Below are 15,108 nucleotides of genomic sequence, written 5' to 3' on the forward strand. Positions count from 1 at the left end.
GTAGTTTCCCCGAAGGCATTTGTTAACTTCTCATGGATGAAGAAGCAAAATAAAATGTGATATTTGGAATACACAATAAATATTCATCATCTGATCAAATTTTGGTAGTATATGGACCTTATACTGCCTGAAAGGGAAGCCCTTGGTGGTCAAAACCAATCACATTTACTTATATACTTCCTTTAAGTATGTGATAAGGGGACTGATATATTAAAGAAGTAGCCTAGTAATGATTCCTTTAATAGAAAATGTAGACGGTCTGTTCTATAATGAGGTGTCAACTGCATTCTCGAAACCCAGAAAATGGATTTCTGTGGCAGCTGAATTAGAAGAGTGACAGTTGGAAATACAACAACCTGCTGAGTGGCATTTGCACCTGCACACAGCCTAGGACAGACTCAAATGGCCAGAAACCATTTCATGAAAATAAGTCCGAACCTGGCCTTTTTCCCCTTTTGCAGTCTTGGTTTCCGCTTCCCTTCCGGGAGCCGGGGGTGGGACGGTGGGTGGGGCCCAACTTACGCTACTACGTGGCCCCCAGACCCCACCCCCCAGGACCCAGCGGCCCCTCCCAGTCCTGCGCCACCGCACTTCTGGCCGCGCGACCTCCTCAGCTCGCCCTCAGGCCGCTTCGGCCTCCGTCTTCCTCACGGCGCCCGTGCTGGGGTCCCTGCTGGCCCTTGGCTTTCTCCTTGCCGCTGCCACCCTGCTGAACAAGTGGCAGGGCTTGTGTAGGCCCTGAATGGACTTTCTACGCGGCGTCACAGCGGCCTTAGTCTCCTTCACCATCTCCATCACAGCTGTCGCTTGATGGGACGGGGCTTCGGAAACAAAGCCGCCCAGGCGTTTTCTTTGCCACCATGCTGTTTGCCCTTGACTTCTACCTGATGTTTCACAACGTGGCCGAATTTCTCAAACAAGGGGACTCTGCAGAGGTGACCACAGCCCACAAAATGGAAGTAGGGAATTCCGACTGTGACTCCGGAGGTGGGCCAGGGGGCCGTGTGTTGGGAGGGAGGCTGTGACTTCTCAGGGTAGCAGTGGGAGTTGCTGACGGAGCGGGCCTCCTCACAGCCCCGAGGTGACGTTCCTGAGCCCAGCACACAGGACGGCACCCCTTGCCTTAGCACTATCACGCCGCTCTGCACGTGAGGGCATCTTGAATGTTCCACCCCTTCTCCCCACGTATGTCTCACGGACCTGAAGCCCTTTAACCTCTCTGCCAAAAACAAGTACAAGGGGACAACGTGCGTAGAGCCTTGTTACCTTCCCCTCCCCCCCCGCCCCCACTCAAGAGAAGCATTTCATGCTGTGGGCAGAGGAACAGCTAAGACGGAAACCACCACAGGGCCAACCTGCCAGGCCCCGGTCGTTTTTGTCTGCATTTGGTGCCCCTGTTCATGACAGGCACTTTGTCCAGAATGATCCTTCCAAGATTCTTTTGTTCAAGGAGCACTAGCTGCCTCTTCTTTCTTGAGGCAGGGAGAAAACTGACCTTTGCCCTGTCATCTAGGAGTGAGTGGATCTCCATGCCCATAACTGGCCAAGCATTTCGCAAATGAATCCCATTCATCATGGGAGGGTTGCCTGATAAGTGCAAATCCGTCATCACCACTGAGCCAGTATTTATTAACTGAAGATTAGAACATTCAGGTTTAAGTTTGTGTGCTTCTTGTTCATGCATTTCCTTATGAAAATATCTTTCCACACCTAGGTCAAAAATGTAATGAAAAATATCATGGCTGGATTGCAACAAACCAACAGTGAAAAGATACTCCTGAGCTGGGTCCGACAATCAACTCGTAATTATCCACAGGTTAATGTCATTAACTTCACCACCAGCTGGTCTGATGGTCTGGCTTTGAACGCTCTCATCCACAGTCATAGGTAAGATTATCGAAACATTGAATAATTTTTAAAAGTATTGATTTAGAGTCTGATATCTTTTTCTCCAGGATGGTTCCTGATCATTTCCCACTATGCAACATGTTATTTATGTTGACCATATTAATCTAACCATCCATTGGAATGTACTGAATAAGAATATCCTATTTTTATGTGATATTACACTTAGTTGTTGAAATGTTAAAACTATCAGAGCATGAATGTGGTTACGGTGGAGGGGGGTATCAACATCTTTGAAATTGAGACTGCCAGAAAATCAAGATTATATTCTAACTTTGCTAAGAATGGAGTTGGTCTTTCTATACAAATAATGTGTTAGTAATGAGCTTCAGCTGTAGCGTTAAAAATGGTTGTAGATCTTATGTGAGTGGCTGTAGTACAATTAATTACCATCATCAGATTAATAATGTGAAAAAGAAACATTTCTCTTGTCAGACACTTAGATAGCAAATACCATAAGGCCCTGTAGGTGTGTATATATATATATGTATATATACTTATATTTCAGGGTTAAAAGAGGCTCTGAGCATCTTAGCAACCAAGGCAAAGAGCAGACCACAATTAATTCTATGACTCAGTGCTCAGAATATCAAGACACAATTGCTCTGGAACAGCAAAGCAATTGCTATAAAGCATGAGAGTTGTTCTGTTGACCTTCGTAAAAGGAACTCAGTGTGACATAGTGAACCAAATGTCCTTAACTATATTTACACTATTATATTTTCTAAGATAAAATCGTTGTTTGCTTTTTCTTGTATAAAGAAGCTCAGTAAGTGAATTAGTAACAGTTCAAGAAAAAGCAAAACAACATGATAAATACATACATTATGTATAATGAATACATTCATATATATTGTATGTATAATACATTTACTCTAAGGAACATTTGCTTTGGTTTTCCTATTACCCATCTCTTTTACCCAGCCCAATCCCCAGGGTCAAATACATTGCCTTATTAACTGTGTTTGAAATGCCACTGGACTGCATCTGCCCTGATTTTCAATGCAACTTATCTTTTCTCACTTTGATCTTTCTTTTCTCGATGAGTCTAGTCTACCATTTTCCTATGCCAATCTTGCTTCTAGAAACGTCCAGAATATAAATTTTCTTCCTGGTTTACCCGTCCGGGAGCAAATGCTCTCTAAATAAGCATCTTTGTCAGGTTTCTTGCTCCAGCTGGGTTTAATTAACCCCATCTAGACTGAGTTTCCAGGTGAATGACTCAGCAACCTGACTTTGGAAAGGAGGCAGGCTCACGCTCAGTCGGCATGTTAAGCGATGTTAATATGTTGTTTTTCCTAAGTGTGACAGGAAGAAAAATATTCCACAGCCTCAGTACAGCCAGATGAGAGGGGATAGAGACATTCATTCTGCATTATAAGTCAGTGTTCATTTATGCAGCCACATGCTTCACAGTAAGGGCCGGAACATATTGATCTTGCTGTTCATGTACACATTTGCAGATGAACAGAAATATCGAGGATCGGGTTATGCGGCCCTTGTTGGCTCGTTAGCATTTTCTTTTCAAGTGGGAGACTTCAGTCTTGCAAGCATGTTCACAGACTACATTTGTTAATATTCTATTTCATGATTTCTGAATGCATTTGTAAGTAATCAATAAACGTATCCAGGTTGCCCTGTCACATATGTCCCTGACCTACTCTTTGTCTCTCCAAATATCTACGTTTATATATTCTTTTGTCATACTGAATGAATCATCAGTAACTACCTTCTTATACATAACATGGTTACTTTTCAAGAGGTTTCTCACAGTTGATAATGCTCTTTCATGAATCATCTCCCTCTTCTTTTTGTTTCTGACAGATGAACATATTGTTTATCTAAAGAAAAAGAGAATGGTTGAACTGTTTGTTCCAGGGTGATTGTCATTGGAACACTTAGGAATGTCATGAGGTGTCCTGATTTCAATAATTGAAAGACTATGTAGAACAAAGGCATGAACTTGATAACGAACATAGGAATTGACAAAGAGCCTTGCCAAAGATCAGGCTTTTAGTGACTTTATATTTCTTTAAGGCTAAATTTTATCTTAATATGTAAGAAGTTAAAAGTATTAAATTAAAACACAGAGTTCACTACAGTGCAGTTAAAAGGAAGCCAGATTCTACTTTCATGAGAAAACCAAATGAAAATTGATTAGAAGTATGCTCAAAATATGCAAATAAGTTGCAATAAGTATAAAGTTGCAGTTAAATTTTCTTCTTAATTTCTTATTTTAATTTATTACCATAGAAGTAACATAGCACGTGGTTTAAAAAAAAAAGTCAAACATTAGAGAGGGAGGCAAAGGACAAAAAGAAACAAAATGTGTCTTCCTTACCTCAGCCCTATCCCATCACTCTCCACTTCCTAGAAGTAGTTACTGTCAGCAACTTCTTTTATTCTTTCTGACGGTTTTCATAATTATCTATTTCTTGATTAATTCATTTCTGACAGTAGATGGATTTATTCCTTAATATGAAGCCCACAAATATTACGTCTTATCCCCATCTGTTTCCTGATTTCATCAGTATATTATAATCATTTTATTCTTATAATTGTTGCCTGTGTGACTTTAAATGACAGTGGTATACTTATTTTCATCAAGTTTAGACAAGATCTGTTGACCACCTGAAATGAAGTTTGAGGAAATTTTCACCCTCATACATACTTCCTCCTCTTCTCTCCTCTCCACTTCTGTCATTATATTGTTATTCTTGCATCAACAATGTTTGTAACATTTATATCTCTTCTGTAAGTATAGGTTCTTGGCTTGAATCTGTACACTGAAAATGTATTACTGTTATTTTATAAATATAATTAACCTTAAAGTAATAGAAGTTAGTGTTTTTAAACAATTATTATTTTGTAGGCCCTGTTCTAAGTAAAATAACCCATCTGTTTCTCATGACATACATACTATCATTGTCCCCATTTCACAAATAGGGAAATCACATAACCTCTCTGTGCCTCAGTTTCCCAAAGATCATTTGGTTATATCAACCTAAACAGAGATAAACGGAGGCAAGGTCAAATGATCAGAAATTCAGTTTATTCAGGAACAACAGAGGAATTGCAGTTTGGGAAACACATGCTGTAACAATTTACAGGCGAGTCTGTTGGGGGTTTGGGGCAGGCTGTGCGTATGGGCAAGTAGCACAGAGAGGGGGCAGTACAGCTGGAGTGCAAGCAGTAAGTTCATTGACTTGAGGATGGGGAGAGATTCTTGGTGGATATTCATTGGTTGGGAGATAAGGCTTGAACTTCTGTAAAACAGGCATTCATAGAAAATCAGCCTCTGAATTCTGAAGTTCTGTTCTTCTGAGGGCACATGTGGGAAATTCTCCATTTCATATCCTCTGGTTCCATTTTTGACTGAAATCTTTTCACAGCTAATATGCTGTAGAGCCAGGATATGGATTCGTAGGGGACTCTGCTTATCTACTAGGCTATGTTATCTCGTTCAGTATGTCGGTTTCCTCAAAAGTGTGGGGCTCATTGGTGGCACATTCTTATTTATGACTTATGGTCTAGGTTAGCATGGGAAGGTATGTGACTTTCCTCTTCAGTTGGTTAGTTTTACAATTCTTTATGCATTTGAAAATCATGGTTATTTAAAATGTTAATTAATGGTGAGTTTTAATGATTTAAAACATTTTATTAGATTGATTTTAAATGCTAGAAGAGACCTAGAAGGTCATTCAGTACAATTCCTTCTTTTTATTTTATTGTTTAATTAATTAATTATTTATTTATTTATTTTTTGCGGTACGCGGGCCTCTCACTGTTGTGGCCTCTCCTGTTGCGGAGCACAGGCTCCGGACGCGCAGGCTCAGCGGCCATGGCTCACGGGCCCAGCCGCTCCGTGGTATGTGGGATCTTCCCGGACCAGGACACGAACCCGCGTCCCCTGCATCGGCAGGCGGACTCTCAACCACTGCGCCACCAGGGAAGCCCAATTCCTTCTTTTTAAAATGAAAACACTGAAGCTCAAATAGATTGCATGACTTAGATAACTCGTCACCCAGGTAACTGGTTAGTGGCTAAGGAGAAGGCAAAGGGGATGAAGGGAAAGGGGCTTAACTGTGGAAGTAATCCTATTTTTTTTATCATACTGATTTAACCTTGTTTACTTTGCTGTAGGTGAGAAACTGGTTTCCCACACTCTCCCACCTATATTCTTTTCCACTCCCCTTAGTGAGAGATGGAGAAATGAAGATGGGGCAGAGGTTGCATAGTGAAATTAAAACTTCCCCCAAATAGTCTAGGATTTAATTTTTGTTTCTTAAGAGTCTTTCCACTACTAGAGACAGCTCCCAATTTATACATATTTTAGGTTCTGAAAGGTTTTTAGCTGTTTTGGGTAACTTGGAGTATGTAGGGGAGATTAGATTTACTAAGAAGTGCACAAAAGTCTGGTGAATTAAACAGGGTAGGAGCAAGTAGAGAAAAGGAAATGAGAGGCAAAGGAGAAATAAAGTTGCACCTTTCTTTTGAATTCTGGTTTTAGAAAATAGCAGCTAACCCCGTCCTTGAAACATCTTCTCTTGCAGAGCATGAGTTCTTAAGCAGGAGTCCATTGACAGACCCAAATGTCCTAAAATTCTGTGTAATTCTGTTGAAAGCTATGGATAGGAATTTTGTCTGGGTAGAAGTTTCATAGTGCTCATCAGATTCTCAAAGGTATCTGTGATCCAGGAAAGGTGAAGAAGCACTTAACTAATGGTTTCCAATGTTGTTGGGTAAAATTGTAATTCCTTAACAGCCAGGGCCTTCTACAGACTCATCCCAATCCTCCTCCTAACCATATCTCCCACCACTTGATACTAGAAATCTCCCAGTGGAGCCAGGCTTGTGAGGTCCTGACTGACTGGGCACATTCTGCTCTTTTCTTCCCTAAAAACTCTGATTCTCTAATATCCACGCAATTTAGAATCTGTTCTCAAGCACTTTTCTTTAATCTAACCCAAACCACCATTTAAGAGTCCCTTAAGCCTCAAAAAAAACTTTCTTGACCTCTTCAGATTTTAGAAAACCATATATTATTATTATCTGTGTTTGTCACACTTAAAATGTATGTAACTTGTGATGTATGGATTTTTTTTCCTCGTTAGATTTAAAATCCTTATAGGATAAGGACGGCCTCTTACACGACTTTGTGTTTTCTCCGTTATTAAGTAAAATGATATTCATATAGTATGTTCTCATCCATTCTCTGGTGTAGTCAATAAATATTTATTGAGCCCCTCCTATGTGTCACGCTGGGTTTCTAGAAGTGAACAAACCTGGCAAAAATAATTCTTTCTGTATTCTACATTCAAGTGTGGGAGATAGGTAAATAGATAAGATTAATTAAATGTATAGTATGTTAAATAGTAGTTAAGTGCTAATGAGAAAAAATATAAAGCAATTAAGAGGGATAGGAAATGATGCTGTGTAAGTTTGATTTGGGGGCAGGCAATTTTAGATGGGGGAAGGGCAGGGAAGGACTCATCAATGTGACTTTTGAGTAAAGACCCAAAGGAAGGGGAGGAGTGAGCCACGTCTGTGTCTGGGGGAAGAGAATTCCAGGCATAGGGAACAGCAAGTGCAGATGCCAGAAACTATCTAGCCTGTTTGAGGAATACGAGGAGGGAGGCAAGAAATAAAATCAGAGTTCATGGGAAGCCAGACCATGTAGGGCCTTGTAGGTCGCAGTTAAGTCAGTGAATTTTACTCCCTCGATAGCAAGGATTTGAGAAGGTTATGATGAAACATTTTACCAGATCACTCTGACAGCTCTGCTGAGAATAGATTAACAAGGGCAAGGGTGGGAATAGGGGAGCAGTTAGAAAGCTAATGCAGTGTTGTATGCAGGCTAAGATGGTGGTTTGGATTATGGTGCTAGCAGCGAGGATAGTGTGAAGTGGTCAAATTCTGGATATATTTCCAACTAAGTGTTGTATGAGAGTGAAAGAGTCATCAAAGTTGACACCAAGGTTTCTCTACTGAGTACCTACAAGTTTGACCTTGTCATTGATTATTGAGGAAGGGAGAACTATAAGAGAGGTAGGTGATTAGTGGTGGTACAATGGGGATGAGTATCAGAAGGTCAGTTTTGGATGCTTGAGTCTTGTGATGACTCTAAGTAGAGCTACTGAGTAAGCAGATGGATCTAGAGTCTGAAGTTCAGGGAGGAGGTCTGGGCTAGGCTTATAGAATTAGAAGATACCAGCAAATGGCTGTTATTCAAATCCATGAGACTGGATGAGAAGAACACATTTTTGTTGCTTGGATAAGATAGAATAATTTCTCCTTTGTTTTCTTCAGGATTTTCTATTAAAATCGTGACTTGTCTAAATGAGAAATGTTATTGAGGAGTACCGAAGAGTAACACTCAACTCTTAAGGAATGTGGGCATGGGTTGTCAGTCAAATATCAGAACTGGGGACTTCCCTGGTGGTCCAGTGTTTAAGACTCTGTGCTTCCACGGCAGGGGGCATGTGTTCGATCCCTGGTCTGGGAACTAAGAAAGAATTGAAGTGAATCTCATGAAACATTTTAAATTGATTTATATTTGTCTTTATATTTGTGTGTGTTTCAGGCCAGACCTGTTTGATTGGAATAGTGTGGTTTGCCAGCAGTCAGCCACACAACGACTGGAACATGCATTCAACATTGCCAAGTATCATTTAGGCATAGAGAAACTACTGGATCCTGAAGGTTGGTGCATTTCTAAAGTACCACTGTTTTTAGCATAGTTTAATGTTTATCATCTCAGGCTTAACATTTCCACAAAGTAAGCACAAAATAGAAACTCTGCATTGTGTTTTTCTGTATTCCAAGTATATTTAAAATGTTCTGTTTTCCTGAAGTACATTATTAACTGTCATACATGATTTTAGTTCTCAGAATACCAATATCTAAAACTAAAATGTAAAACTTTAGGAAAAAAATTCAAGCCTTTAGAATGTATATGCCTCACAGATGAAGTATACTGCATTTAGAGTATATTGACTCCAAATAATTATAAAGAGTTCATGTTTTGCTTATTCTACCAAGAGATTTGATAGACTAATCAGCTATAAATAATTGGCTACTCTTGCCAATTTCATTCATATACTCCATAAAAGGCAACACGGTTTACTGTTTAAATCAGGAAATCTATTCCTGGCGCTGATTTTGTTGTAATTTGTCACTCTGGGGGAAGTCCTCCACTGAATGGTTATTTGTTTTCTGCTTCTTTAGTTCACAGGCAGTACTGTATTTATATTTTTATAATATTACGCTTAATTAAATTTCATCCTTATCTCTGGTGCTGCATAGTAGTATCTTACAAACACATGGATTAGAGGGAAAATAATTCCTGACCTCTGCTTTTCTTCTATCCCATGAGGCACTTTTTAAATTTGCCAACTTCTTTGGAATTGCAGACTATATTCTCAACTTCCTTGAGGCTTTACCACACTCTAAACCCAGAAGTTGGAGAGGCAGTGTCAGTGGGATTGATATGTGCAATACAGTACAAGCTGATATTTGGGTAGGGTTATATAATTCTTTTGTCTTTGGAATATTGAATCAATCCCAAATAAGGAGATCCTTGAGTGGTGGTCATAGGTCCCATCCGGAAAAGTTCTGAAGTAACTCAGAGGATAGCCTTTCACTGGTGAATTTATCATCAACCAGAATCGAATCTAGTGTTATAGACCCAAAAACCTGATTACCTCATCTTATTGATAGAAGATCCATATGGTGGTGGTAGTGGTGGGGGAGTTAACTTTAAACCAGATGAAAAAAAATGATATAACAATCAAAATGGAAGCTCATTTATTTTAAATGAGATATTTAACAATCACAAGAACCAGAATACTCATATCTAATTGACCTCTATATTGCTCTTGATAAGCACATGGACTTGGGAAGGGAATATTATAGCAATAGAAATGTTTGTGAAGTTGGAATCAGATTAAGTTCATTAGAAATGTTTCTTCTCCTTTAGATAATGCATGACTCCTGTAACCTCTTATTATTGCTTCAGTAGATGGTCAGTGTCCTTCCTGCCCCAGTTTAGCTGGGAGAAGTTGTATCAATCATATTTCCTTGTTTTGCAGGATGGGGGAGGGTTACCTCACTATTGACTCCTAGTACCGATTGATATACGTGTTTTTTCATACCCTAGTGAGGTAGAGAGGGCAGACATAATGAAAATATGACTCCAGCCCCTGAGGGTGAAAGCTATAGTGTATGAATCTGAAGGATAAGCCTGTTAATAGTTTTTTTGTTTTTCGTTAAATCCACATATGGTAGTCAGTTTCTGTTTGGGATATTCTTGTGTGTGCCTTATCCTTTTGTAAAACAGTAAGAGTAAGTTTAAAATAGATCTTTTCCTTGCTAAGTGATAAAATGGCTTTTGATCTCTGAGTCCTCCTCTGAATCAGTGAAGTAAAGGAACCTAGATAGGCATCCAAATCACAGTCAGAAAATAGATTGATAAGCCTATAATCAGAAAAGGTCAGTTAAATAAATAATATATTTTATAGCATAAAATAGCCTGATATACCCAATTCCATATGTTCTCCTAAATGGAAAGTGTATGTTGAAATGCATGTCATATAGGCACACCATTATAATAACTCAAACTTGATAATTCAAAGTCAACCAGGTACAGTATGAAATACAAGCTGATTAATAGAGATCGAACTACCACTTATGGTTTCATTTTGCCAGTGAACTCTTTGATCCGAAAACTTTTGCTATTTATGGACTCCCTTCCAAGAGCATTGTCTCCTAAACTGGTTTATTAAAGGTTTTTTGGCTTTCAATAAGATAAGGATTCAGAATAAATCTTAAATTATATTTTTAAGTGTCTATCAGTTCCTGCCAGTATTAGGGAAATACTCAAATATGCATTTAAAAATTATCGCTCAGTATTTTCCAAGAGACGATATCAATGATAATTGAAAGAAAAAAATTAACCAAATCATAAGGATTTTTATTTACTGATTAGTTAGTCACAAAAGACAGAATAGTGTCTCTTAGAATCTAAGACTTAGAACAGGCTACTCAATGTATCTAACAGGCGAGACTCAACGGACTTCTTGTATGTCCTGTATAGTAATTACCTTTCAGAAGTTCATATTTTTATTTAACCAATTATTGGTTCTTTAGCTTATACATGATGATGTCAGCTATTCCCCAAAGCAATTTTCGTTTCATATCTAATATGCCCCTTAGGAGGCTAATGAAACATTTAGCTTTATATTTGGGGAGATTTTTATTATTGGGGGGATTGAAGTTATATTTGGCTTAAAAGATACCTGCCCAAAAATGTTTTTAGAACTTTAAACATATGCTTTATTGATTGGGTTGATTTATAAATTAAAAAGTCATTGAAATATAATTTGGAGCTTTTCATATCTTGCATATATCGACTTTGGTATGCTTTGTTTGGCCTTAATTGGTGTTTTGAGGCCTGAGGTTTGGTTTTAAGTGGAATTGCCTTTTAAAATGAGTAGCAATAGGCATTAGCATAAGCAATTTCAGGAGCTGTTTCTGGTGTGTTTAAATGTTAACATATGCTAAAACAAGTACTAGTAGGGTAAAATTTAATAATTTATGCATCTTTATGCTTATAGATATAAAAGGTTTATCTCCTTCAAAACATATCCTATTGTGAATCATTCAATTCACTTTCTCTCCTGATTTCCCTGTAAGACACTCACAGTAGTGCATTGTGGGTTTCACGTGCATTGTTTGCTTCCCTGAGTTTCAAACAAGTTGGTTTGTTTGCAAATCCACACAATACTTTATGCATTAAGAGAATTCTTTTCAGCTTTTCCTTGTCAATAACAAAGTGTAGATGTTCTAAAAGTAATAAAAAAATTGGGGATAAAAATTTGTGCTGGTTCTAGATGACTTTTGACTGTAGTAAGTCATTTCCGTTTGTGATGGGCAAGATGATGTGCACATCATCTGTGGCTTACCAGGGTAACTTTAGAATGAAAAATGAATGATGAGAGTCAAATTTGATGAACACTAGGGCTTTCAAGAAATATTTGTAACCTCAAAATGACATTCACAAGCCAATTAGCTTGGTTTTAATCCACTTCATTTTAACAGCATGAGGATGGTGACACAGGTTCTGTTTTCTGCCTGGCTAATCCCTGCATCACTCTTCAGTTGTTTTTATTTTTTTTTTAATTAATTTATTTATTTATGGCTGCCTTGGGTCTTCGTTGCTGTGCACGGGCTTTCTCTAGTTGTGGCGAGCCGGGGCTGCTCTTTGTTGCGGTGCACTGGCTTCTCATTGCGGTGGCTTCTCTTTGTTGCGGAGCATGGGCTCTAAGTGCATTGGTTTCAGTAGTTGCAGCACCTGGGCTCAGTGGTTGTGGCTCGCAGGCTCTAGAGCGCAGGCTCAGCAGTTGTGGCGCACGGGCTTAGTTGCTCCGCGGCATGTGGGACCTTCCCGGACCAGGGCCCGAACCCATGTCCCCTGCATTGGCAGGCAGATTCTTAACCCCTGTGCCACCAGGGAAGTCCTTCAGTTGCTTTTAGAGTCTACTTTTCGACGAATTAGCTCTACTTTTTGGAAAGTTTTACTCCTGAATAAATGATCTCCGACTTCACTTTGCATGCATGCAGCTGATTAGTCTTTAACAAAATATTCAAGAGAAAATATATAGCTTTTACTATAAAAGAGAAAGTCCTTAAGGCCTCTTTTTGGGTTTGATATCGTTTGAGCAAGTGGCGTTTTTGTTTCTTCCAGCTTTGTTCTGTTCATCACATTTTGATACCATTAACAACAAGAAATGGTAATAAGTAGTTTACACTAAGTTAAAATGGAAAGAGTAAAACCATACCAACTCAGAAGGGTGTTGTTAAAATAAATAACTCGAACTTTTTATGGACAGGCACACTCATTTCATATCATTTAGATTGTTTTTGTTCTAGAACCCATTGTGGAATATCTTTGTTTTCAGAGAATTTAATGAGGTTGGAATATACTGGTGTTCCTCATGTGTATAACCTTTCAACTGGAAGTTATTATTGTAAATATCTCACACTCTTTAGAGCCAAACTCTCTGCAGTGCAGAATATTCTTTTTTCCATATATTAAAAAAGTATTTTAATAGTACATATATTAAAATGGCCATTGCCTTTTTGATGACAAAGTAACAAAATATATGTTCCTTTGTACTGTTTTGTTGATGTATATCATTATCTCTGACAGAGAGTCTTTAGAGATAATACAAATTGTAATTACCTAAAACTAAATCCTGAGTTTCTTGGAAGAACAGTTCTTAGTCTACTTACTCTACTACGGAAAATAGAAAGTATCATCAACTGCTTATACAGATATGATAATAGCAGAATAATGTTCCTATTATGTCAGCAGGAGACCACTTTTTCCAGCATTTCTTTTAAAAGATATTAAAATTTGATCATTAAAACCAAATTATATCATTTAATAGTGTTAAATGTAATAATGAAAATATTTCTTTAATTTTGAACATCAGTGGATTGCAGTTGAAATGAGCAAATTAGAGATGGCATTATTGTATTAGCAAAGGAATGGGCTACATTAGTAGATTTAGTGTTGCCTTCTCATTTGCTTAATGTATATTCAACACAACCTTTTAGCAAAGGAATTTGGGAAATACTGTGTTAAATACTTTAAATATATACTTCTATTAGCATTGCTTAGAACAGAGACCAGCAGTGATACATAATGAGGCTTTAGAAAAACTGATGGCCAATGTAGAAGTCCAGAGAAATGTGATTAACATATTTCTAGCCTGCATATCATTAGAGTAAGGGTACTTATTAGAATATCCTTGACTATTTTTAGGTTTTTATCCTGAACCTTCCTCTTTTTTACACACCTTTTTTTCCATGGGCAGACACATTGCATAACTAGCTTTGACTGTCCACTGCCACTTTAACATACTTGAATGCATTTGAGTTAAAGATGACTTTAGCCGATGACTTTGAGGCATCCTCAGATTTATAATTGCTACTATAGGAGAAAAATCTTTAAGGGGCAGTGAGGCAGTACTTTGTAATACATAGCAAAATAAATAAATAAAAACTTTCTACGTGGGTAAAAAGGTTACCAATAATAGTATACAAATATTAGCATAAAAATGAGGATAAAGATACTATATTAATATTGTGATAGAGGTGATTATACTAACATTAAGATATTACTGTTGTGATCTCCTGTTTCCTGATGGAGAACTTTCAAATTGCTTATTGCAATAGAAATTTAAAAAGTTAATACATTAATATATAGCTTCCAGTAGCCTGAAAAGGTAACAAAGGCACATGAGACAGAGAGAGAGAGAAGGAGGGGGAAGAGAAAGAGAGAATGAATTTCACATCTCTTTTTGATATCCTATTTTCTACCTTATTCTTAGTTCAGATAACATAGAAAATGAATATTTTCAGGACAATTTGAGCCAATCACTAATGAATTGAAGTGATTTTTGTTCTGCTGATCCATTTCGGTTTTTTGAATGACAGAAATAATTGAATGTAACTGTCCCAAATTCACCCATTTAGATAATAAAGAGACCTCCAAACATTAAAAATGATATCTGTGTGTGTAGTACATGGCCTGAATTTACCCTTTATACCATAATTTGGTATTTTCTCCTCATCTTTATGTTCTTTTATAATTTATCCAATTTTGCTCTTATAGAAAACAGTCAGCCAATTTATATTTTTTATTTCTGTTAGGAGTTTATTTGTTAAAATAAGAGGAGTATTATTCATTGTTACAGTTAAGTAATATAGTTTCTCACTTGATTGTGGAATTTTTTTTATTTTTGATTTTTTTTGCCTGCGTTGAGTCTTCGTTGCTGTGCGTGGACTTTGTCTAGTTGCAGCGAGCAGGGGCTACTCTTCGTCGTGGTGTATGGGTTTCTCATTGCTGTGGCTTCTCTTGTTGCAGAGCATGGGCTGTAGGTGTGCGGGCTTCAGTAGTTGCAGTACGGGGGCACAGTAGTTGCAGCGTGCAGGCCCTGGAGCACGAGGGCTTCGGTAGTTGCGGCCCATGGGCTCAGTAGTTGTGGCTTGTGGGCTCTAGGGCACAGGCTCAGTAGTTGTGGCACACGGGCTTAGTTGCTCCGCGGCATGTGAGATCTTCCCGAACCAGGGGTTGAACCCGTGTCCCCTGCATCGGCAGGCGGATTCTTAACTACCGTGCCACCAGGGAAGTCCTGA

At 38.4% G+C, this 15,108-nt stretch overlaps 1 protein-coding gene across 2 annotated transcripts in view; it reads left to right on the forward strand.

Moving 5' to 3' along the window:
• DMD (dystrophin) overlaps window positions 1–15,108 on the forward strand; it is a 2,087,389-nt gene that overhangs the window by 396,727 nt on the left and 1,675,554 nt on the right. For both annotated transcript variants that reach the window (XM_081221405.1, XM_081221404.1), the window contains exons 6-7: window positions 1,715–1,887; window positions 8,489–8,607. In XM_081221405.1, coding sequence (XP_081077531.1) covers window positions 1,715–1,887; window positions 8,489–8,607 — 292 coding nt within the window. The remainder of the gene's footprint in view (window positions 1–1,714; window positions 1,888–8,488; window positions 8,608–15,108) is intronic.

Source organism: Mesoplodon bidens (genome assembly GCF_964165515.1).
Source record: "Mesoplodon bidens genome assembly, chromosome: X".
Classification (NCBI taxonomy): Eukaryota; Metazoa; Chordata; class Mammalia; order Artiodactyla; family Ziphiidae; genus Mesoplodon; species Mesoplodon bidens.